The sequence below is a fragment of the Epargyreus clarus genome, unplaced genomic scaffold (genome assembly GCF_041222505.1).
Source record: "Epargyreus clarus isolate Ecla_fem2 unplaced genomic scaffold, WU_Ecla_fem_2.2 ptg000034l, whole genome shotgun sequence".
NCBI lineage: Eukaryota > Metazoa > Arthropoda > Insecta > Lepidoptera > Hesperiidae > Epargyreus > Epargyreus clarus.
This window is the reverse complement of record NW_027332239.1, coordinates 15,340,184-15,360,972: the sequence shown is the minus strand read 5'-3', so window position 1 is coordinate 15,360,972 and position 20,789 is coordinate 15,340,184. Positions and strand designations below refer to the sequence as shown.

At 36.6% G+C, this 20,789-nt stretch overlaps 1 protein-coding gene across 1 annotated transcript; it reads right to left on the bottom strand.

The window, feature by feature from the left end:
* Positions 1–212: 212 nt before the first annotated feature.
* On the bottom strand, positions 213–19,905 carry LOC140756097 (alanine aminotransferase 2). The gene is made up of 10 exons (XM_073091507.1): positions 19,747–19,905; positions 9,144–9,233; positions 8,545–8,639; positions 4,597–4,787; positions 3,414–3,616; positions 2,509–2,631; positions 1,779–1,985; positions 1,225–1,368; positions 581–695; positions 213–446 (listed from the first exon to the last, which is right to left on the bottom strand). The coding sequence occupies exons 1-10, from the start codon at positions 19,864–19,866 to the stop codon at positions 298–300; spliced, it is 1,437 nt and encodes a 478-aa protein (XP_072947608.1). The 5' UTR covers positions 19,867–19,905; the 3' UTR covers positions 213–297.
* Between the last annotated feature and the right edge of the window lie 884 nt (positions 19,906–20,789).

Here is a 20,789-nt window from a genome sequence, read left to right as displayed (position 1 = left end):
GGAAGATAATAAACAACAGCTACAGTAAAAAGTTTATTACAAAATTAACAATACGAATATTTAAATTGACACTTACATACAAATAATACATTATCTACTTACACATTGTAATTAAATACTTAAGTATATTAACATTACTAAATTTGTAAGCTAGTAAAAGTAACTAAAGTTTAAGTAAAAACAAACTAAATTAATATAAATTTAGACGCTTAGAATACATGAAAATACTTTAAAAATTAGGTTATTAAGCATTTACACTTTTTATATTTCCTTATTTTAATACTAACAACTCGATTTTCAAGAGTAGGTTTTCAAGAACTGAAGATGGAACCCTCTGATGGAGTCCATCATGTGTTGGAACTCCTCCCGAGGGTGGAGTATCGTGGTGCGGAAGTGGAAGGTACCGGGGCGCTGCCCGAAACCTGAACCTGGGACCACGCACACACCTAAAACAACAAGATATAATATAAAATTAAGTGTAAGGTGCACTACATTAATCAATATAAATGAGACGAACATTATAAAATAGATATTCTTATTTACGCGATTGCGTAAGTTACTTATAATATGAGGCATTTACCAGTTTCCTCCAAGAGTCTTAAGCAGTAGAATTCATCTGGTGCCATCCCCTTCTCTCGGGCGGCAGCTTGCGCACGCGCAGGTATCTCGATACGCGGGAACGCGAACATTGAACCCTGTGACAAACATATTATTGTTAAAACTTTCTTTAAATATTGCTAAAGCTATATTGTGCACGTTTTCTGTGCGTATTACCAAATCATAAATAACTTCACACAAAAAAAAACTGTACGTAGTATTCTCGAAGCGCTTAGCGTTGATCAATACTGGCGAGACATTGACGGCTCCTCTAATATCGCTAATATCTGTAGTTATGGAGAAACGCGCACGACTGGTACTTGTGTGGACCATAAATATTAACTAGAAAGTTAGATAGGTGACTGCTATAACGATAATGTCAAAAACACTTCTGTGTGTCAGAGCATGTTTTTACCACAGGATAACAGCCTTGTGAAAAGGCTAATGGGTCTGGAAACAACTGCACCAAGCAATGGTTATTAGCCAAACTAGGATGCTTCCACGATATTGATGGCAAACTAGCAAGGTGATGGAATAAACTCCATGCTTTCAATTATTGGAATATATCTGTGGCCATTAAATGCCCTATCTATTTATTCGCTAGGTGTAGTTAGAAAAGCAACTCACGTCTATAGTGTTGCAAGAGTATCCGGGTATGGTGTTGAAGGTGCGGTGCGCACTCGCGGCGCGCTCGGCGAGCACGCGCGCCACGCCGCGCCGCTCACGAGCGAATTGCTCGTACGACTGCTCGCCCAGAACTGGCGGCTTCGCCTGCGGATCATAGGGCATCGTGAAAACATTTTCTACTTTCGTAACCCTAAGATACCATGACTCCTGGTATTCATACACATTCGCAAAGACAAACTTGTAATCGTTGCATCGTACCTGGCTGAGTGGCTGATGATGGAACATAGAACTCTCTAGATTTATGAATGGTTTAAATATTATTAAACGAATATTTATTTTCTTTCAGAGTTTTCGATAAAATTTTAGTTTGAAATTAATACTGTATAATTTTATTTGGAGGCTTAAAATGATTATTTACAAATCTGATGATCTGTTCTGATTCGGACCGTGATAAGAAATGGAACAAGAAACATATCCATCCATCAGATCGGAGTTGCGCAGATTAGGGGAGGCCAGTAACATCTCACAATAAGATAAAGAATGAATCAACTCACCACACAGTCCAAGACGCACTGGCCCAGGACCGTGGGGCACTGCATCACCGCCCTGGCAGCTTGGAACGCGGCCAGCACCCGCGGCTGCAGGTTCAGCAGCTCCACGAAGGCGGAGCGTAGCCCGCACTCCGCCGCCCAGCCCTTGGAGCACGTCACGAAGCTCGCCAGCTCCATCGACGAGTAAGGCGCACCCATGTCGTACATCACCTAGATTTAACAAGTATAAATGTTGAACCTACATAAATGTGAATTGGTCTTTTAAGACATAGAATTCTATCATCATTCCCAATAGAACGTAAGTCACCAAATAGAAGAAGGTGAACATAAAGTCTGGGCTTGAAGAAAGTGGTCAAAGCTATTGTAAAATACAAATAAAATAGGTCACAAAGTAATCTAAATGTGGATATACTGAAGAAGATACAAATAATATTTCTTTCTAGCAGTCAGTAATACAAACAAATATATGCATAACCATTAAATATATCTCTGTCGTTTATATCACACTGTTTAAAATTGAGGCACATAGATAGTAATCGTACTATTTAGGGTTATTAGATGCTAACATGCCGAGTGCATATCATAATCAACCACGAACAATGGTTTAAGTGCGATTAGAATCTCTGTAGCCTATTTAATATCGTTAGTTTGAAATTCATGTTTTATCCCAGATCTTAATGAGATCTCACGTCAACATTAATTTTAACAATACATTTACTATGAACTACATTACCTTTTTGAATGAGTAGAACGGTTTGCTGATGATATTCTCTTGATAGACTTCATCGGCCAGGATGAATAGGTCATGGTCGTAAGCAAACTTTATAATTTCCTCGATATTCTTCCTCGTCAAAACCTGTTGGTAATAACACACTATTATAACATAACATGAAAAACTCGCCCTTAATTAGACCTTCACTACCTTCAGACCTTATCGCATGAACAGTAAAATGTACATTCGAATAGTAAAATTGCGTCTCATTTTATACGCTCATGGGGTCTCATGATAAGAGAGCTCTAAACTCTGAATTTATGGCCACTTGTATTCTTTGGTAACTGCTTGAATAAATTATTCAAATCGAATTAAATCGAGTCATTTATTCGGGAGCGGGACACAATGGCTACAAAGTAAGTAAATTACTTCAGAAATGAAGACGATACTTTCTGAACTGTTGACGTCGATTAAGGCATTATTGTGAGACGAACATCCATTCCTCGGGAAGCCCCATCTTATCTGGTCTATCAGCATTTGTTGTTTTCGTCGAGGATCTCAAATAGCAATGTAAAGTAAACTAAATCAGCGCGATTGGATCAGAATGGAAGAAATATTCCATTTTATTCGCTCTGTTTGCAAGTCAAATTTGAGTTCACTGAATTTAACCTACATTCAGTTACGTTAGAATATTTTTGGCTGTTATTGATTCAGAACAGAAATATAACGAGACGAAGAGTTTGGCATAATTTTATTGACCCATTTAAAATCATAAAGCTATAGACTTCAAAATTATTTCTACAATAGAATGAAATTGAAAGATAGAATCAAATTCACCTTAATTACCTTAATTAAGCAATTCTGAACTAGAAGTTGATTTGAACAATCAATCAAACAATTTGACAATCTTTTGCGCAACAACTCACCTGTCCAGTGGGATTGCCAGGGTTAATCACAACCAAGGCCCTGACGTGGGCATCCACGCTGGCTTGCTCCCAGCTCCTCTGCAACTCCTCCAGCTGCAGCGCCCAGTGGTTCTCCTCGTCCAGGTAGTAGTTGGCCTGCCGCAGCCCGAGCTCCGAAAGTGTCCCGGAGAACAACGGGTATTGAGGAATTGGGATCATCACCGCTGTGGGAGACAGAAACAAATTGTAGTTGTCAGATAGCGTTTTCGTACTGACGTTATATGCATTTCTTGGACTAAATCAAAGGTATTAAACACAAAATCTCTCATGTATGTATGTCGATTTCTAGCGAACATTTACGAACATATACAGTGCTTTTTGTCAAATGGTTGTTGAGTATAAAGATTTAAGTTATGTTTAAGATATATTGATTTATTCAAAGAGACTCAGGATTACGATACATACCTAATATAGTCCTAATAAAACAAGACACTTACTCAAGAACATGTAATGAATAAACGGCAATAAATTAGCCACGTTCATTTTCGCTTACTACCAGTGTGCGGTACTCTCTAAAACAGTGCAGTTTAGTTCCTTTAATCTCTTAGAGCAAAATGCCCGTCTAACCAGATAGACGACGTCATTAGTGTAATAGGGAGCAGATTTTCGGCATTTCGCCGCCAGATTTATAGTCGAAGCCAAGCTTATATCGTGCTTATATGCCGCTTATATCCCGCTTATACGGTGCTTATATCGATAAGCGAGTTATTACGACAAGCGGGATCAATCGCTTAGCTTGTCGAGTGCAAGCTGCTTAGTTAATTCAACGGAGATCGGCTTTATAGGCGGGAATTTACATTTATGAACTATTCCAAACTCGTTATTTTAATAGGCTATTCCAGAACAACGTTCCGTTTCGTATTTCTATCTTAGCTACTTAATGTTCTTCTATTTTAATATAGATAGGTGTAAAGTAATATCCATTACGATCTCATGCCTGACCATGTTTATCGTCCAGTCCAGTTATAGTCCAGTGGACAAATGATGTTTTGTAGACATTTTAGGGACGCCATCGACACCATCGTTGGCTTACCTGGAATTCGAATCAACGACTCCCAATATACCGCCTAAAATTACTAAGGGTAATTTACTGCAAAGTCGAATTTACACTGTATATTAGTAGAGATTTATGTAATCTACTTACCCGGTGGTTTCCCCCTGACGTCAGCAACGAACAAGGTGAGCACAGACTTGATGAGGTCCGAGGCGCCGGAGCCGAGGTGCAGCGCGGTGGGGCTCGCGGGCACGCCGTCCCGCGCCGCCAGGTAGCCGGCCACGTGCTGCCGGACCAGCTGCAGCCCGTTGGAGGGGGAGTACGCGCCCACTGAACCACGCCTGAGGAAACAACCAATAGATCGAACACTTAGACTACGTATTTGTTTAGCATTTGGAAGTAGAAAATGTTAGGTGAACACTACCATTCATGAAAATATAGAATCAGTCCTAAATAGATAAGTATATCCACCTTAGCCATTGGTAAAGTTGTCATACTCACACAGTGTTGGACTGTAGGACAGCCTTTTAAATCAAAATAGCACTGCTACTAAACATTTCCATTATAAAGCAAAACTATCAGTCTCAGCTGTATCCACGCTTTCTTTATAGGGAAAGCCTTCTGAAAGCTGATGGATGTAAGACATGATCATGACCTTCATTTGTTATCCACCATCAAATAAATGCCTATCATGAAAAAGCAAGTTTCCATAACAAAATCCATGTTTTTCTATTAAAATTTGAATCCAGCTGAATAATACATTTCGGAATCTAGTTGAGAGGGTTCATTGAAAAAACATTTTAATAACCGCTTTTGCATGCGAATGGAATTGATTCGCATAAATTTACAAACGTGTCGCGGGCCGTCAGTGTCATGCAAATAGAAATCAATTCGAATGTAAGGCACTTGTTCTATTGGCAGCTGAAGAGCGCATAGCACCACGGCTTGTGTATATCTCATCACGCCTACATAGTGAAGCAATGCCAAGCGCCATCAGCAATTGAATAAGTGACCGCTACTGGCCTTATTTCACACGCTCTCGTGTTATCACAGGAGAGCAGTAGTTAAATCTCGTCGGAAGTTGTTTGAAATACGACACGAAGGGTACCCCCAATACGCCCTGAATCAGCTTATTGGAGTACGCTTTAGGCCACCTAATACTACGCCGATGAGCTTTCTATGGGATTTCAACAGATTTTTACTAAACCAAACGAAATTGTGACAAATTTTTTACCACCCGGAAGCAGGGACATAGCCCCAGACCTCTCCCAGTTGTGGATATTATCAATTGTGGTACTGTTATTCACATTAAAGTACAGATCTATTGCTTTCGTTACCTTAATTTTTTAAAGATATCATTTGCGAAATAATATACTTTTGCTAAAATCATAGTCGTTTATCCTGCAGCAGTGGAACAAGATCCGTTCTCGGGAACGCGTGAATTAATTGTCAGACAAGCGGTCGTAGTAATTAGCATCGTAAATTTACGGGATCGGGAGAAGTCGGATTACCCTACTGATCTATTTCGGCATATACGAGTACGTAGATCAACTCTGTTTCTGGTGAATGCCTCCTGATGAGTTTCAACATTAGTTTATGTACTTAGCAGAAACAAAAAACATTTTTAACACGCTTTTACTAGCTTGGGTTGTATGTATGTATGTATGTATGTATGTATGTAAGTAACAAGTAACGGAATCTTTGAACCCGATTTCTATCCACTTTGAAAGTTCAGTTTAATTTTCAGCTTTTCGAACCTAATAAATGGAGCACCCCACGCTTTTTCCACAATTATACTATTTAGGTACTGTTCCTTAATTGATTCTTAGATTGAAAATTATTTTCTACTTTTTAGTTGATTTTATCATAAAAGCGTGTTTTTTAGTTTTTTAAACTATATTTATTTTCCTGATGTTAGCTTGTAAGCAAGGCCAAATAAAACAAACCTAAGATTTTTTATAATGTACGAGTAGCAAACAATGATGTCCGCTTGATAAGTAGATAGTGATAGTGATAGTAAGTGGCCCCTCATAAAAAACTGTCATCAACCCTACAGATACGATAAGAGTTCTACCTGAGGCCAAGGATACCCTCGAGGACTAAGTTGGAACACTCTGGATAAATAATTAAATAATATGTAAAAAAACACATTTATTGTGATGCAGATTTTACTGTTACATTAATGTCCTAAATAAAGGTTCGTAGCTTAATAAAAATAAACTTAAACGTAATAAGAAACGCATTAGGAGCTCCGCCCCGCGATGAGTTCAGAAAAACGCTCATCAAAACTTTGGTAACGACTCATTTCGCCCACTGAAACTGAAACGCGAAAGTAATTAATTCGATAAGGTATAAAAATATACTTTCAATAGAATGTTTCACAGATATTAAACGTAATTTTGGTTTTAAGTACATATAAGAAACTTTAACGACAACGATCATATAAGTGAGTATTTAAAAATAAAACTAACCAAATATGAAACAGATAACATATTTTACAAGTATTGATAAAATTAAATCTGTTCCTGGTACTTAAAATGTTAATTTTATTAGAGCATAAACTATTCTAGTTTGAGCTAATTTAATACTTCATTTTATTAACTTAATCTACGTTATTATTCTTCATAACAAAAACAATGATTATATTAATTGAAAAACACGACTTCTATAGTATAAGTCGATGTAACCCCATACCTACACCTAATACAAGAATAATAATTTTCCTTTTCGTAGTATAAAACTATAACGTGTGACATATAAAATGACAATTCCCCGCGCTACAGGAACACCGTAGCAATAAATTGTAACATTCCAAAATGTATAATGCACAGAGCCATAACATTATTATGGATCATAAAACGTAAAACTTACGAACACAACATCGCCCATAAACCCGATTCACTGATGTACGTAAATTTGTCCAAAACAAGCCTGGTTCGGAGTTGGGATGGAAAATTTTGACAATAATCCTCAGTGGAAATCAGTTTTAATGTCCCACGTGTTATATAACTTGGCTAACTAGTACAGTTACTAAGATAATACGTATGACACTTATAATTTTACGATTAACGATGACTATTCGCGGAATAAACATGTTATTTTAATAAATACGAGCTCTACTTCTACTTATTATAAGAATCCTGTTTCATTCGCATTTATTTAAACCACTGAACACAACAACATATTTAAGATTACGTTCTAATTAGATCAATAAAATAAATAAATAAGATTAAAGCTTAAGTACAGTCGCAAAGGAAAACAAAAATGTTAAACATAACAATTTGAGAAAATACACGAGTTTTAGTATGCCAGTTAGCCCTTATTTTATATGTGTGCGGCTTGTACGCCCATCGTCTAAGCATAACATAAGCCATCTTACTCAAAAAATATCAAACGACGTTGCTTACTATGATAAGTCCCCAAATTACACAACATTAAAGCCCGCAGTCCCGGGATTCGCGGGATCACTGAATTATACGACAGGAATTCTTTTACGGCTCTCGTAAAGTCCGCAATACGAAGCTGCAGGACGTTTAAAATCTCCAGAATTGCTATTTAGATTTTGATTTTATGGTCTTTTAAACCGATTTTTTACAGGAATGACCTTAACTGTGATTGTATTTCATTTGTGTGGTGGCTACGATTGGACAATTTCATAGATAGTTGACAAGTTAGTAATTAAATTTTTAAACATCAGCTGTAGCTAAGTTGCACGTTTTCAGGGAATGAATCTTCAAAATCTTCATTACCCAGTACGTTCATCTAAGCTACATAAAAGTTATGCCTATCTATGGATACAGATGACACTGTTAAACTACTGCGATGGGTGAATTACGTTTTTCGATACGAAAAACAATAAAAGGCGCATTCCATATTTAAATAATGGAAATTTAAAAATGTAATAAATTGTATACTTGACCCAGAAATTATGTAAAGTTTCTAATGGCGTAAACATAATGAAGCTGTTAAGACGATTTGATAAAATAAAACAGGCCGTTAATCTTAGCCAAAATATAGGTGTTTTAAAGTTGGAGGTCTTATGACTCTTGGTTATGATAATATTAAAAAAAAGAAAAGACAGCGTAATCTCATACTTACGTGCAATCTTCTAATATCCTACGTACTCTTTCCTTTACATCTTCGGGTATATCTGACGACCCCAGCAGCTCTGGACACGCTGCTCCCGCTAAAACCTGCAATCAGACATCATTTTTTCATTGTTTTATTCCATACTCTCAACCCAAATAAAACTTCCTAAAAAAGTTTTAGTGCATATAACAAAAATCCATGAGACATTAATCAAATCCATACATGTACCCCGAATACGTTCTACGTGTACACTATATGCGTCAGTTCAAACAAAACAGTTGTCATAGACATGAGAAGTTTATTAATCCTCACCTGGCGAGAGTGGTGCACTAGAGAATAGAAGAAATATTGTTAACAACGACTCCACCAGGAATAGAAGAGTAATATTGTTAACAACGACTCCTAGCTCATACAGCAACGTTATGATGCATATTAAAAAGCTACACTCAGAGCCATATACCAAAATTTCCTGCCATAGACTCAATGCCAGGTCACATACTGCATGTTGAAAAACATACACCTATTACATCATACAGTATTTTATAACATCGAACTCAAAACTTTTGTTAGAAAGTCAATACGCACCATTTCTTAAAATAATATATTACCTGTCTGATAAACGTGATGGGCTTTTGTCCGAGCGCGTGACAATCCCCGATGTTGGCGCGCACCACCCTCGCGAATGGCTTCGGCACCCCCTGCACATTGCGACATCATTAGGGTTTTAAATACTCTCTAGAGATAGCGGTTGCAGCACCACCACGATCACAGGTACTTTACGCCAATTAATGAGGTAGACTAGACATACAGTTAAAGAACTTTCTTAATTATTGCAATCGACGCAAATTTTGAGTTAAGAGTTCTAGTTGGTTATATGGTGATAATAGAATAGATTAATGTTAGATTAAATAAATCCACACACACACATACATGAGTGACTGTATCTACAACGTAAAATGTAAATCAATTTTTGGGTATTACTTTAATATTAAGTATTAGATATCATAAATAAATAAAGCTGTGGATTGGATAAATAAATAAATCCACACATAAACCTAAAAAAAACACTTATAATATAAGTAATACAAAAGAATGGAGCCTATTTGCTTTTCTTAGTGCAATTTAATCACTACTCTACTGGAAATGTAAACCAGCATACTTTATGGAAACTCGTATAAAAATAAAGTACAGATTCAGTCCTCGGAGCATCCCTCAAAGGTACGGAGAGCAGCGGAAATAAAACAAAGCCTGCCGCCATTGCAAGCCTCCGTCGGTTTCAATGTGTGCTTAAATTTTGTGAAATAACTATAATGTACCTGTTTAAATATTGCAGTCGTTTGGGTAGGGTGACCATCAGTTAGTGATAGATTCCAATGCATGTCATAATTGTATTTTTGAAATATTCAACCGGTTAACGGTGTTATCTAATACGTGTTATCGAATAGTTAACACATATTAGATAACGCTACCGTAATAGAGCACTTCAGGTCTTAGCATGTCGGCTAAATTAAAAGTATGTTTTATAGATATTCTATATTATATGACATATAAGATGCAGTAATTAAAGCAAAGACGACTTGAAAATTTCTATATTTGTATACTTAATATACACAATTCTACCAAACCTCTCAAAATGGAATATAGGTACTAACGCAAAAACGGCTATTTCATACATAAAGGTGTCTAATCTCGTTGACATCAAAATCGAACCACAAATAATAAAAAATAACGGACTTAAGATGCATGTATGTTGTATGAAAACATGTCTCAAAATGCAGGGACTAGCGGAAAATGGCGTATTATGCGAGAAATCGTATTAAGCGTGATCGTCTTAAGCGGGTTGCGTGTGGACACCCTACGCTCATTTCCGAGTGGCAGAAATTCGCTGCAGTCTCGGAATTATCGCGGCAGTTGTATCGCGCGCCGCGAAAGCGCATCTCCGTCGATTAAACGCCGCACGACGTGGAAAACCCTCAATTATTAAATGTGCCGCTCGCCTGCTTCGGTTTCATGCCTCATGTAATTGCAATATGAGATTACAGCTTTAAACCAGCTTTAGCGGCTACAGGGAAATCTCTTTTTAATTGCGCCCCTCGACCCAGTTCAAAATTTTTATAAGCTAAGTACGTGGAAAGAATGTTTTGGTATCTTTCCGCGAGAGGTCAGAGAAAATCTTGTTATTTGGAATGAAAAGATAGTGCTACGATGTTGGTGCACAATTTATTCGTTTAAAATTCAATAAATTTTTATTACAATATCTCCATCCGTGCAAGTTTTATACCACAATAAATAAAAATAAAAGCTCAGGCGTCTGTTGTTGTTTGTTTTGAGTCTATATATTATTTCTAGCTTTATCTATATACGTAGCTGTTCTGTGGTAACGGTGGTCGCATAGTGGATCCATCACAACCTTGAACACGATAATCCAAAACTTATTTAAGTAACGTGGAGCACACTCATTCATGAACACAAAATCTTTTTCGATTTACTAATTTAATTAATTTAAAGTCTGGCTTCAATTGGGATTCGATATGAAAAGAAAATAAAATAGAAAAAACACAACTCATAAACAAGTGAACCAAAAAGCCGCCACAGACGTAAATCAATTACATCATTACACCGCTACACATCGGAGGTAATGCAATATTACCGCAGTCGTAAAGCCCATCCCGGCAGCGCCCTCTGCCGACGCCCGGAGATATAAAACTCCCGTAAATCCATTATTGAGAGACCGGAAAGATGTTGCCGATGATTTTGGGATTAAATTGAATTTTCCGATGTGATCAGATCTATCGATTCCAGTGGGCGTGGAACATGCTAGGTTTTGACATTCTCCTGATAAGCAATATCTGGTTAACTAACTAGAAACGCGATAGCTTCCAAAGACATACACCTAAAACATAATTGTACATTGTGAATAACTATAAACTACCATATTCTTTTTACCTATTTTTTATGTGGGTAAACCCTACATGGGTTTCTCACAGCCGCCAGATACTGCGTAGAGGGTATACCGGACTCCTATCGGCTAAAACACCACTGTGTCACCCTGGGCGCCCTGTGTCGGGACTGCAGGACGCTAAAAGAACTCGTCCGGTTCTGTTCCCACTAGCATCCAATCCGCAATTCAATAAGGTTTAGTAAATAAATCTCCTAGGGATTATCCGGTTGCAAGGCAACCCTCAATTGCGAAGCGACCCATGGCTAATATTATGAGCCAAACCAAAACATGATAATATATCTAAAGCACGAACATTATCTACAAGTGGCGAAGCGTGTAAACTCAAGATGTAATTGGTGTAATTAATCAGCAAACATTGCAATTGGGTCATAGCAAGCACTTCCGCGGCATTGTGGTAGCGCCGCGCCGAGCTTTTGTTGTGGCTTTATTTACATTTTAATATCGCTATTGGCGATTGTTGAGACGATTTATTACTATACAAAGCTTTGTTGCATATTCAGTGGCGGATTTACCAGCAGGCTGAGTAGGCTTCAGCCTAGGGCGGCATATTTTTTGGGGCGGCATGTTGAATATTTTTGGGGCGGCAAATTTGGGGACCCAACTTTGCTGCCAAAAACGGGAACCGTGTCACGAGCGGGCGTGACGAGCAAAAAAAAACGACAACCGTGTCAACTAAAACATGACAATTGTAGAAGCAGGGGCGGCAAAAACTGTACAGCCTACACCTATTTTTTTTTTAAATCCACCACTGTGCATATTCAGATGACCTCATTAGATTTACAAACGGTTGGTCAGACTGTGCCTGGTAATCAAAGTATCAATTTGCGAATTATAATGACGGTGAATTAAAGATAAAGAAATACATTGCATTGCTAAGGATTGTTTGTTTTACTCGTTAAGTTATGGATATTTATGTGATTCGTTTTGTAATGACTATTTTGACTTGGAGAATACACTTATTATAATATAACCCCATTGGGTTATTACAAAAACATAGTTATCATGTTAATATTGTATTTGATGCATACATTGTATGTAACTAATGTCAACTTTTTATGACATAGTTTACTGATCTTTAGATTACAATATATCTAAATTTGAAAAGATCCGTAATATATAAGGTAGGCCATGACGTCCAGTAGGTCGGAACCAATTGTGTGTGTGCGTCCGGCCTTTGTGTTGACGATTTTATTTCAGTTTTAATGCCCGCAAAAAGCGGCATTCCCGATTGTTCCGGGGCAATATATTACAAGTACGAGGCCGGCGGTGGTTTCATCCCATTATAGCTCAATGTTGGCGTCCTGTCGCGCTGATATCAATTGTTGTAAGGGGAAATACACATGCGCTACTGATACTATATTTTTATTTATGTGGCCTGATGTGGCACACAAAAATATACTATAGAAACTATACCACGCCTGAAGACATACGATTTATTTATCTTTATTTCCCTGAGCCTCAAAAATATATTTTATTTATAGTACGAAGGAATCATGGTACACAAAGCGTCAAGTACCTGAGATGTAACTTGGAATACCTCGTGTTATCTCACCACACCCTTACAACCAAAACATAACTTTTAAATCGCCGCCGTTAACTAAAACAAGCAAAAAACGTACGGGCTGGTGCCACCCTTGTCAAAGTATAAAGAATTATAAAGACCACACCACCATACAATACCACAACAAATTAATTTAATTTTCATAAATAAAATAATCATATTAAATGTTAACCGCAATCGCCAATGTGTTTCGTCTCTAGCGGATGTAAATAGGACCTCAAGATCGCAGGAGGCAGTACTTCCGCCTGTAGATTTACGAGCGTCACTGAGGCTTGGCGGCCTTCCAGGCACCCGATGGAAGGACATTCGATTGACTGACTTTACTCACCCCAATACGTTTTAATCCTACCCTTATGTATCTGTACATCCTCACAAATACATTAAATTGAAGTGTTTGATGTTTAACAACTATATTTTCTAAGCTATTAATTTACGCGATAAAAAATTAAAACTCTTTTTTATATTTTTATCTATTCATGTGTCTTTTCAAGTTACTATAAGACATGTCTAAATAACTTCGAAAATATCTTTCCACACTACACAACCCTAGAGGATATCATAAAGAGAGGCTTTTACTTTTCAGTCTTGCATGTGCACGAAGATCTTAACAAATAGATGTTGTAATATAAAACGATCTACTTATAATAACACAGAAATTGTTTACATATGAATGAGTAGTACTTTTTCGAAAAATGATTTTAATGCAGAATTTTACTCGGGAGTTTGTGGTGTGTAAATGTATACGTGCATAATAAATAAGTAATATTATTTATTTTAAATCAAAACGTAACTAGATTAAACACCTCATGTAAAACCAAACATTTTTTTTACCACAGTCGTTAAACTGAAAACAAAATCTCGTCTTTGTCAGCCTCCGCAATATCATCCACCCGAAACTCGGAGGCAAATGTCAAAAAAAAGCATTAAATGGCGTGAAAGTTCCCGCAAGAAACAAGTAGATGTTTGTTCGGAGCAATAAAACAAATTGCGGTACAGCCGCGAGCTGCGTCTAGTTCGGTTAGCTTATAGCGTTACCATGTAATCGCGAGACTTAAAATAAGATAAACAAAACCAGAACATACTGAAGAATGCTTGATGGCTAGGCGATGTGAAATAATTCGCCAAGTAAGAGTCGAACGCGCACATGGAGGCTTCCGTACCAAATGTTCTAATAAAAAAAATTAATCGCTTAAATTATATTTATTTATTTTATTCTTTTTATAAATATGTATTTAGTATTATGCAATGGACATTGTGTCAATATAAATGTAACAAGTAACGCCATCTCTTGGAAGTTCTGTATACTACCAATGAGCCTGGCTCATGTATGGCGTTGATTTCTTGTATTTGGACACCCTTTTATATTATTTTTTTTAGTATTTGTTGTTAGAGTGGCTAACGTTATACGAGGGTGCGTTTTTAACTCCGCGGAATGGCAGGGTTGGAGGGGGGATAGCGGGCTCGTTAAGGGCGGTACGTGTTAAGTGACTCATAAATAGTATAAATATAAAGTTTTATCACAATTGCATCATTAGTTTTAAAACTATCGACAATTAAACAACTCAATCCGGAAGAAAATTGGAAGTATGGAGAAAATCGAGCATCGCGCCGTTATAAAGTTCCTTACCAAGCAAGGAAAGTCTGTGCAAATCATAATGGAAGAGATGTCATCGGTTTACGGGGACTCTTGCCCTGGAAAAACGATGGTTTACAAGTGGAACAACCTTTTTAAGCAAGGCAGGGATTCACTTGAAGACGACCCACGACCAGGACGGTCTGTTGAGGTGACCATTCCGGAAACGATAGCGGAAGTCGAAAAATTAGTACTGGAAGATGCTCGGCTAAAGAAGAAACAGCTTGCAGAAATGGTTGGAGTATCGGATACAACCATTTTTAAAATTCTGCATGACCATCTTGGCATGACTAAGGTCAGCGCGCCTCAGAAACAACAGCGCGTTGAATGTTCCCGTGCGTTTTTGAACCTCTGTGGAGAAGATAAGGATATTGTACTGAATCGAATTGTTACTGGAGATGAAACTTGGGTTCACCATTATGAACCTGAGTCTAAACAAGATTCCATGCAGTGGCATAAAAAGGGTACAGCACCTCCTAAAAAGTTTAAGGTGTCACAATCGGCCGGCAAACTCATGGCGACAGTCTTTTGGGATGCAGAAGGAATTTTGTTAATAGATTACAAAGATAAAGGTGTCTCTATAACCGGAGAATATTACGCAACAATCTTGGAGCGGTTAAAAGAAGCCATCAAAGAAAAAAGACGAGGAAAATTATCCAGAGGTGTCCTGCTGTTGCACGACAATGCGCCCGTACACAAGAGCCGTATTGCACTGGCTGCCCTGCATAAGGTGGGCTTTGATATTTTAAATCACCCACCCTATAGTCCAGACCTGGCTCCCAGCGATTATTATCTCTTTCCAAAAATGAAAAAAGAGCTTCGTGGAAAGAAATTTTCTACAGACGAAGAAGTAAAGGACGCAATTTCCTCGTATTTTTCCGACAAGGACAAAACATTTTTTTATGAGGGTTTAAATAAGTTAATACAAAGATCTGAAAAATGCATTCGTCTTGCAGGAGAATATGTAGAAAAAGAAAAATAATTTTGACATTTTATTTTCGCTCCTTGTCCCTCATTCCGCGAACTTAAAAACGTACCCTCGTACATACATAAGTGTCTATTACTATATATATTACGCTTCAAGAGATAGAGCCCTGTGACAGACGGGCAGGCAGCGGAGGCTTAATAATAGGGTTCCGTTTTTCCCTTTGGGTACGGAACTCTAAAAAATCAACGAAATTATGTTAAAATCCTATACATTTTAAATATTTGCTATATTTTATAATCTGAAGAAATTATTATTAATACGAATATAATCCATGAAGAATTAAAGAAATTAACCATGTCAATTCATAGAACATATATTTGTTTAGGTGTGATTGGCGAATTTTAAGCAATAGTCCTTGCTTATTTTGTTTTTATGAAATCAAATTAACCTTGATTGAAATTATTTTCCATTGAATGATACGGCAAAATCCTAATATTCTAATGAATGTACATTGAAGCTTCTGACGATATGATAAAATATCATTTCAGTATTTCATAATGCATACATTATGAAGCTTTAATTTGGCTTCCATTAAAGATTCGCTTGTTTTATTTTATTTTTGGAACAAAAAAGGGAATATCCTCTTGACTAAAAACCCATGGTAACATGAGTTACAAGAAACACGCATTTGTCATCGTATAGAAGTTGTTAAGGACGCCTCTATCTGCCGCCCAAGGTCGCTACAAGCCCTATATTTCACGCACGTCGTTACGTCTCCAGCAAAGTTCGCAGCACTACAGGCTAAATAAATGTTAGTTGTTTTATCAAAGGCAAATATAATAAATGTAATGGAATATTATTATAATATAATATAATAAAATAGGATAGGATAATTGTTCTTATGGATAACAGGCGCTTTCAAAATATTTCGATTTCACGTACGGGTTTTCCCCATGGTGATAGGAACATATAGGTAATCTGGTTATTTAGATAAATGTCATAACAATTTTATTTTAGGTTTAGGTTCTTTCATTAAAGTAACCCAAAAATCCTAATGTAATTAATTGTAATGTAATTTTCAATATGCATTGTGCAAGAAGAAAGAAACAAACAAATCATTTAGGACTTGCACTACTGTTTTCTCTGTACTGTGTGCACGATAATCTCCCACCAGTAGGATTTTAGACACGTACGGAATAGATCTCCGCACGTACCACCGCCTATAGATTACAGATAATTACAATTTCTACCTATGAAGTACACGGGGGAGCCCTATCTCGCACTAATCACACTTACGTAACCATATATTAAATAATGTGGTTATTATCTTACCTAGCTCCACCTAGCGCTTAGCGGCTTCGAGACTTGTGTGAATACTTCTCTATAAGTACTCTGTATACAGGGCACGAACTCTAAATAGTATTAGTTTGTAGCAAAAACTCTTAGTGGTTGGTTTGGAGAGGTATCACCGCCTATTTATATACTGGAACAACATGATTATTTCTCCACCCTCGAGGGTAATTAATTTAGAGAAATCTCCTATTCTATTAAGTCCATTTCGTAACAGATAAAGAACAATTTGTCATATATAACATTAAAATGAAATTGTGCCACATGTGCCCAGCGCCGGAATAAACAACCTCAAGTTAAGTTGAACGCAAAAATTAAATCTAAATTCCTAAAATTATGCTAAATTTTACTTTAATCATACAATATAAATAAACAGGCATTGTGGTACCTACACAGCCTGAAATAAATGTTAGGAGTTTAAAACTCCATATAACTTTCCTAATAATGATTAAATTGAAGATTTCTTAGAGCACTATTAATTTAAGAGTGCAGTATTAATGTCACTCTGTGAAAGCAATAAAAAGTTGTGAGTGTGTGCTGAACTGTTTCCTGGTACAAAGAAGCACTGGCGTGACAGTTTAAAACTCCTGCAGGTTTTCTTTACAACCCACAAGTGTTTTATTATGGGAATTTTATTAACATTAATTAAAATACTTTTTTGTTCTAAGACTGCGTTTGACAGGTCTGTTTCGCATCGAAGGTACCACTTGTATAACCCACATTCACCACTACTATTTGATAAATTAGCGGCACCACTGACACCTATTTCTGACTAATAACGGCTGTATTAAGCGGTTCTAACGCAACGCATCTATGGCCGACCTCAAATAGGACTTTTGCCTATTCTGTCTATTATAAAAACAAAGACCCGAAGTTTTAAAAAATGTGCTTAGCGTCAAAAAATTACCATCAGGTGAACTACGTGTTAATCTGCTTTTTCGATTTCATTAAAAAACAACCTAAGTAAGTTTATCGCTACAGTCTTTATTAACTTGCCAATTTTGTTTTGGATACAAACATTGCCATTTGGCATATATTCCGCGGAAACAAAGCGTACATAATTGTAACAAGCCGCCGCCATTCCGCAGTTTTGTTACACAGCGCCGCGATGTTAGTTGAGGCTAGTGGAGCCAACTGTCTGCTCATTTCAGGACTTTTATAGTTTTCGAGGGCTTGCATAGTTTTATTATTAGTCGAGCTTATTCTGATTTACTTGAGCACGAGTAATTTTTTTGCGGATTTTGCTTGACTTCGAAATTACAGCACTCCTACCTACTCTATTACACTGCCCAAATGCGTATTTGTGGAGAATGATTAATACATATTATGTGACGGACGTTTTCTAGAAGCCTCTCACAAGGTTTAATCACTATTATCTACGGAACATGGAACCTAGCAAGAAATTAAACCTAGCAACAGCCCGTCCGATTGCCAAAGGCATATTATTTTAGCTTGGCTTTGTAAACACGACGACACGAGACGCGGGACCACAGTATAAGGATCTATTCTACTGTGGCGGGACTCTATACGAGACTTAATAACGAGACTTTATAGTACAAATAGTTAGACTAATATTTTTTTCATTAATCCTGTTTATTGAGTCCACCTGGCGACCCTACCCGCGACGCAAACACCGCGATAAATCTCCCTTATTGCGCCCAACGACGTTGCTTACAACTTACGGCTCCGAATATGTTTTTATTGCCTTGTTCTGATGCCGGAGGTAAGTAATGCCATAACAATAACTAATGGAGCTAGTGGATTTCGGATGTAGGTCATTTTTTATTTATTGCCCATGAAAATGATAACTTTTCAGCTCCTGTTTTAGGGACTAAAATAACGTGCCAAATGTAGAATTTTAGATTCTTGGTTTTTTTTAATAACAATAACAATCTTCTTTATTAACTATCTAACGCATAATTATTCACTGTTATAGTTTGTAAGAGCCTAAATTATAATGTATTACAGAAATACAAATGTTAATTAGGTAAATTTTTACGTTAATAAAAAAAATTGTAGAAGTTACGTACATCCTTATGAAAATCATTACAATTATTGTAAGTCTGTAAGATTGCAATTCAATTTAAATAGGCATGCGAAACACGTTCAACATTTTCAATTTTTTTTATTTAAGAGCTTCAGTGCTAGAGTACTTCGAAACGATCCGAAAAATCAAAAAATGATTTTTCTTTCTTTCAAACACCAAAAAAATTAACCAATGTCGCATAACCATAATGTGAATGTCAACCAAATCTACTTAAACCTAATTTCTTGCAGTTAGGCGCATATATTTAACTTTGTACGGGCCTATAAATGTGTAAATTTATTCGGGGTAGAGGCAAAGTACCTCATTAGTGGCTGACTAGATAAGTTTCCGTGGGGAGCAAGATTCAAATAAAAACGGTGAAGTAATGACTACGGTCAAATGAACAGGAAATCGTTTTCCTTTGTTATTTACCATTCTTCGGGCGCTTATGTATTAATTTCAAAGCTTCCTAAAAATGATAAATATCAAAATATATTAAAACTAGTAAACTAATTTAAAAGTCTCCTTATAATCAGCAGACAAAAAAATCAGAACTTTGTGTCAGTTAATTGACACAATCTTCTGATTTCGAAGGTGAATGCTTATGTACAATTCTATGGAAGTCCTGCGCCGTAACATTAAAATGCATTGGTGGTTCTTAGTGTCTACCAACAAGGAAGAGTAGACATGAAGCATGCTCAAGGATGTTCCAATGTAGATTTGTTAATTCGCTTCTAAGAATCTTACATACCTTCTCAATTTCTCTTTCAATTTGAGCTGCTCGGTCTACAATGGGCCCGCGCACAGCGTACTGGATGTTCAGGAGATTTTGGTTCATGTTGGCTTCGGTTATACACTTTTCTAACTTCATTTTGATTAAGAATGGAATAACTATTTACTGACTGATAAATTCGGGTTTAAAAATCAACGTCTAAGTTGCGTTTCGTTAGCGAATGCAGTAAAAACGCTCACGGCCGTCTTTATATGTGTGGTTATCCTCTCGTACGCGCGGTGAATCCCATCTCCCGTCTTATTGTTTGTAAGATGTTTTACAGATAACTGTAAAGTGATTGATTGATCAGCGAGGACGTGTGGGGATCCGTGTCCAACAGTGGGATATCAATATGTTGAAAATAATAACAAATATTCACTGATGGCGCGCATACATAATAAATAAGTGTGCCTATTTAAAGATAAACCTGTTTTAACTAATTTTGGGGGTAAATTATAATTTACAACATGCAACTCAGTGCAATCAATTATTATAATCATATTAAATTATATTTAAATTCAAATACAAATTTCATTTATTCAAAATTTATTCATATAGAATACTTTTTGAAAGTCAACAAATTACCACCGCTTAGGAAGGTGTTTCGCTATGGAGGAGAAGCTTCGCAAGAAACTCTATTATTTTAAATAATTATATTATTGTTAATATAACATTAATAAATTATATAAACATATAGATTATATTATTTAATAATTAATGATATAGAGATCGAGATCGAGAGATATGAGTACTTATTAAATTTATGACATAAAAAAATATTTATTTTGATACATAAATGAAAGTTTGATACTTATTCTCACGTGTTCTAGCCTTTGTAACAGTTTACTAATAACGTATTACGAAAATCCCATCTAAATCGGATCAATAGTGTTTGAGAAAAACGCGGACATTCAAACACACATACATAAGTATGTAACGGTTTAAATACAGAACCACCTTTATTTAAATAGGTTTACTAGAATAAATCATAAATTTTCTGTTAGACTGAAATAGAACATTTT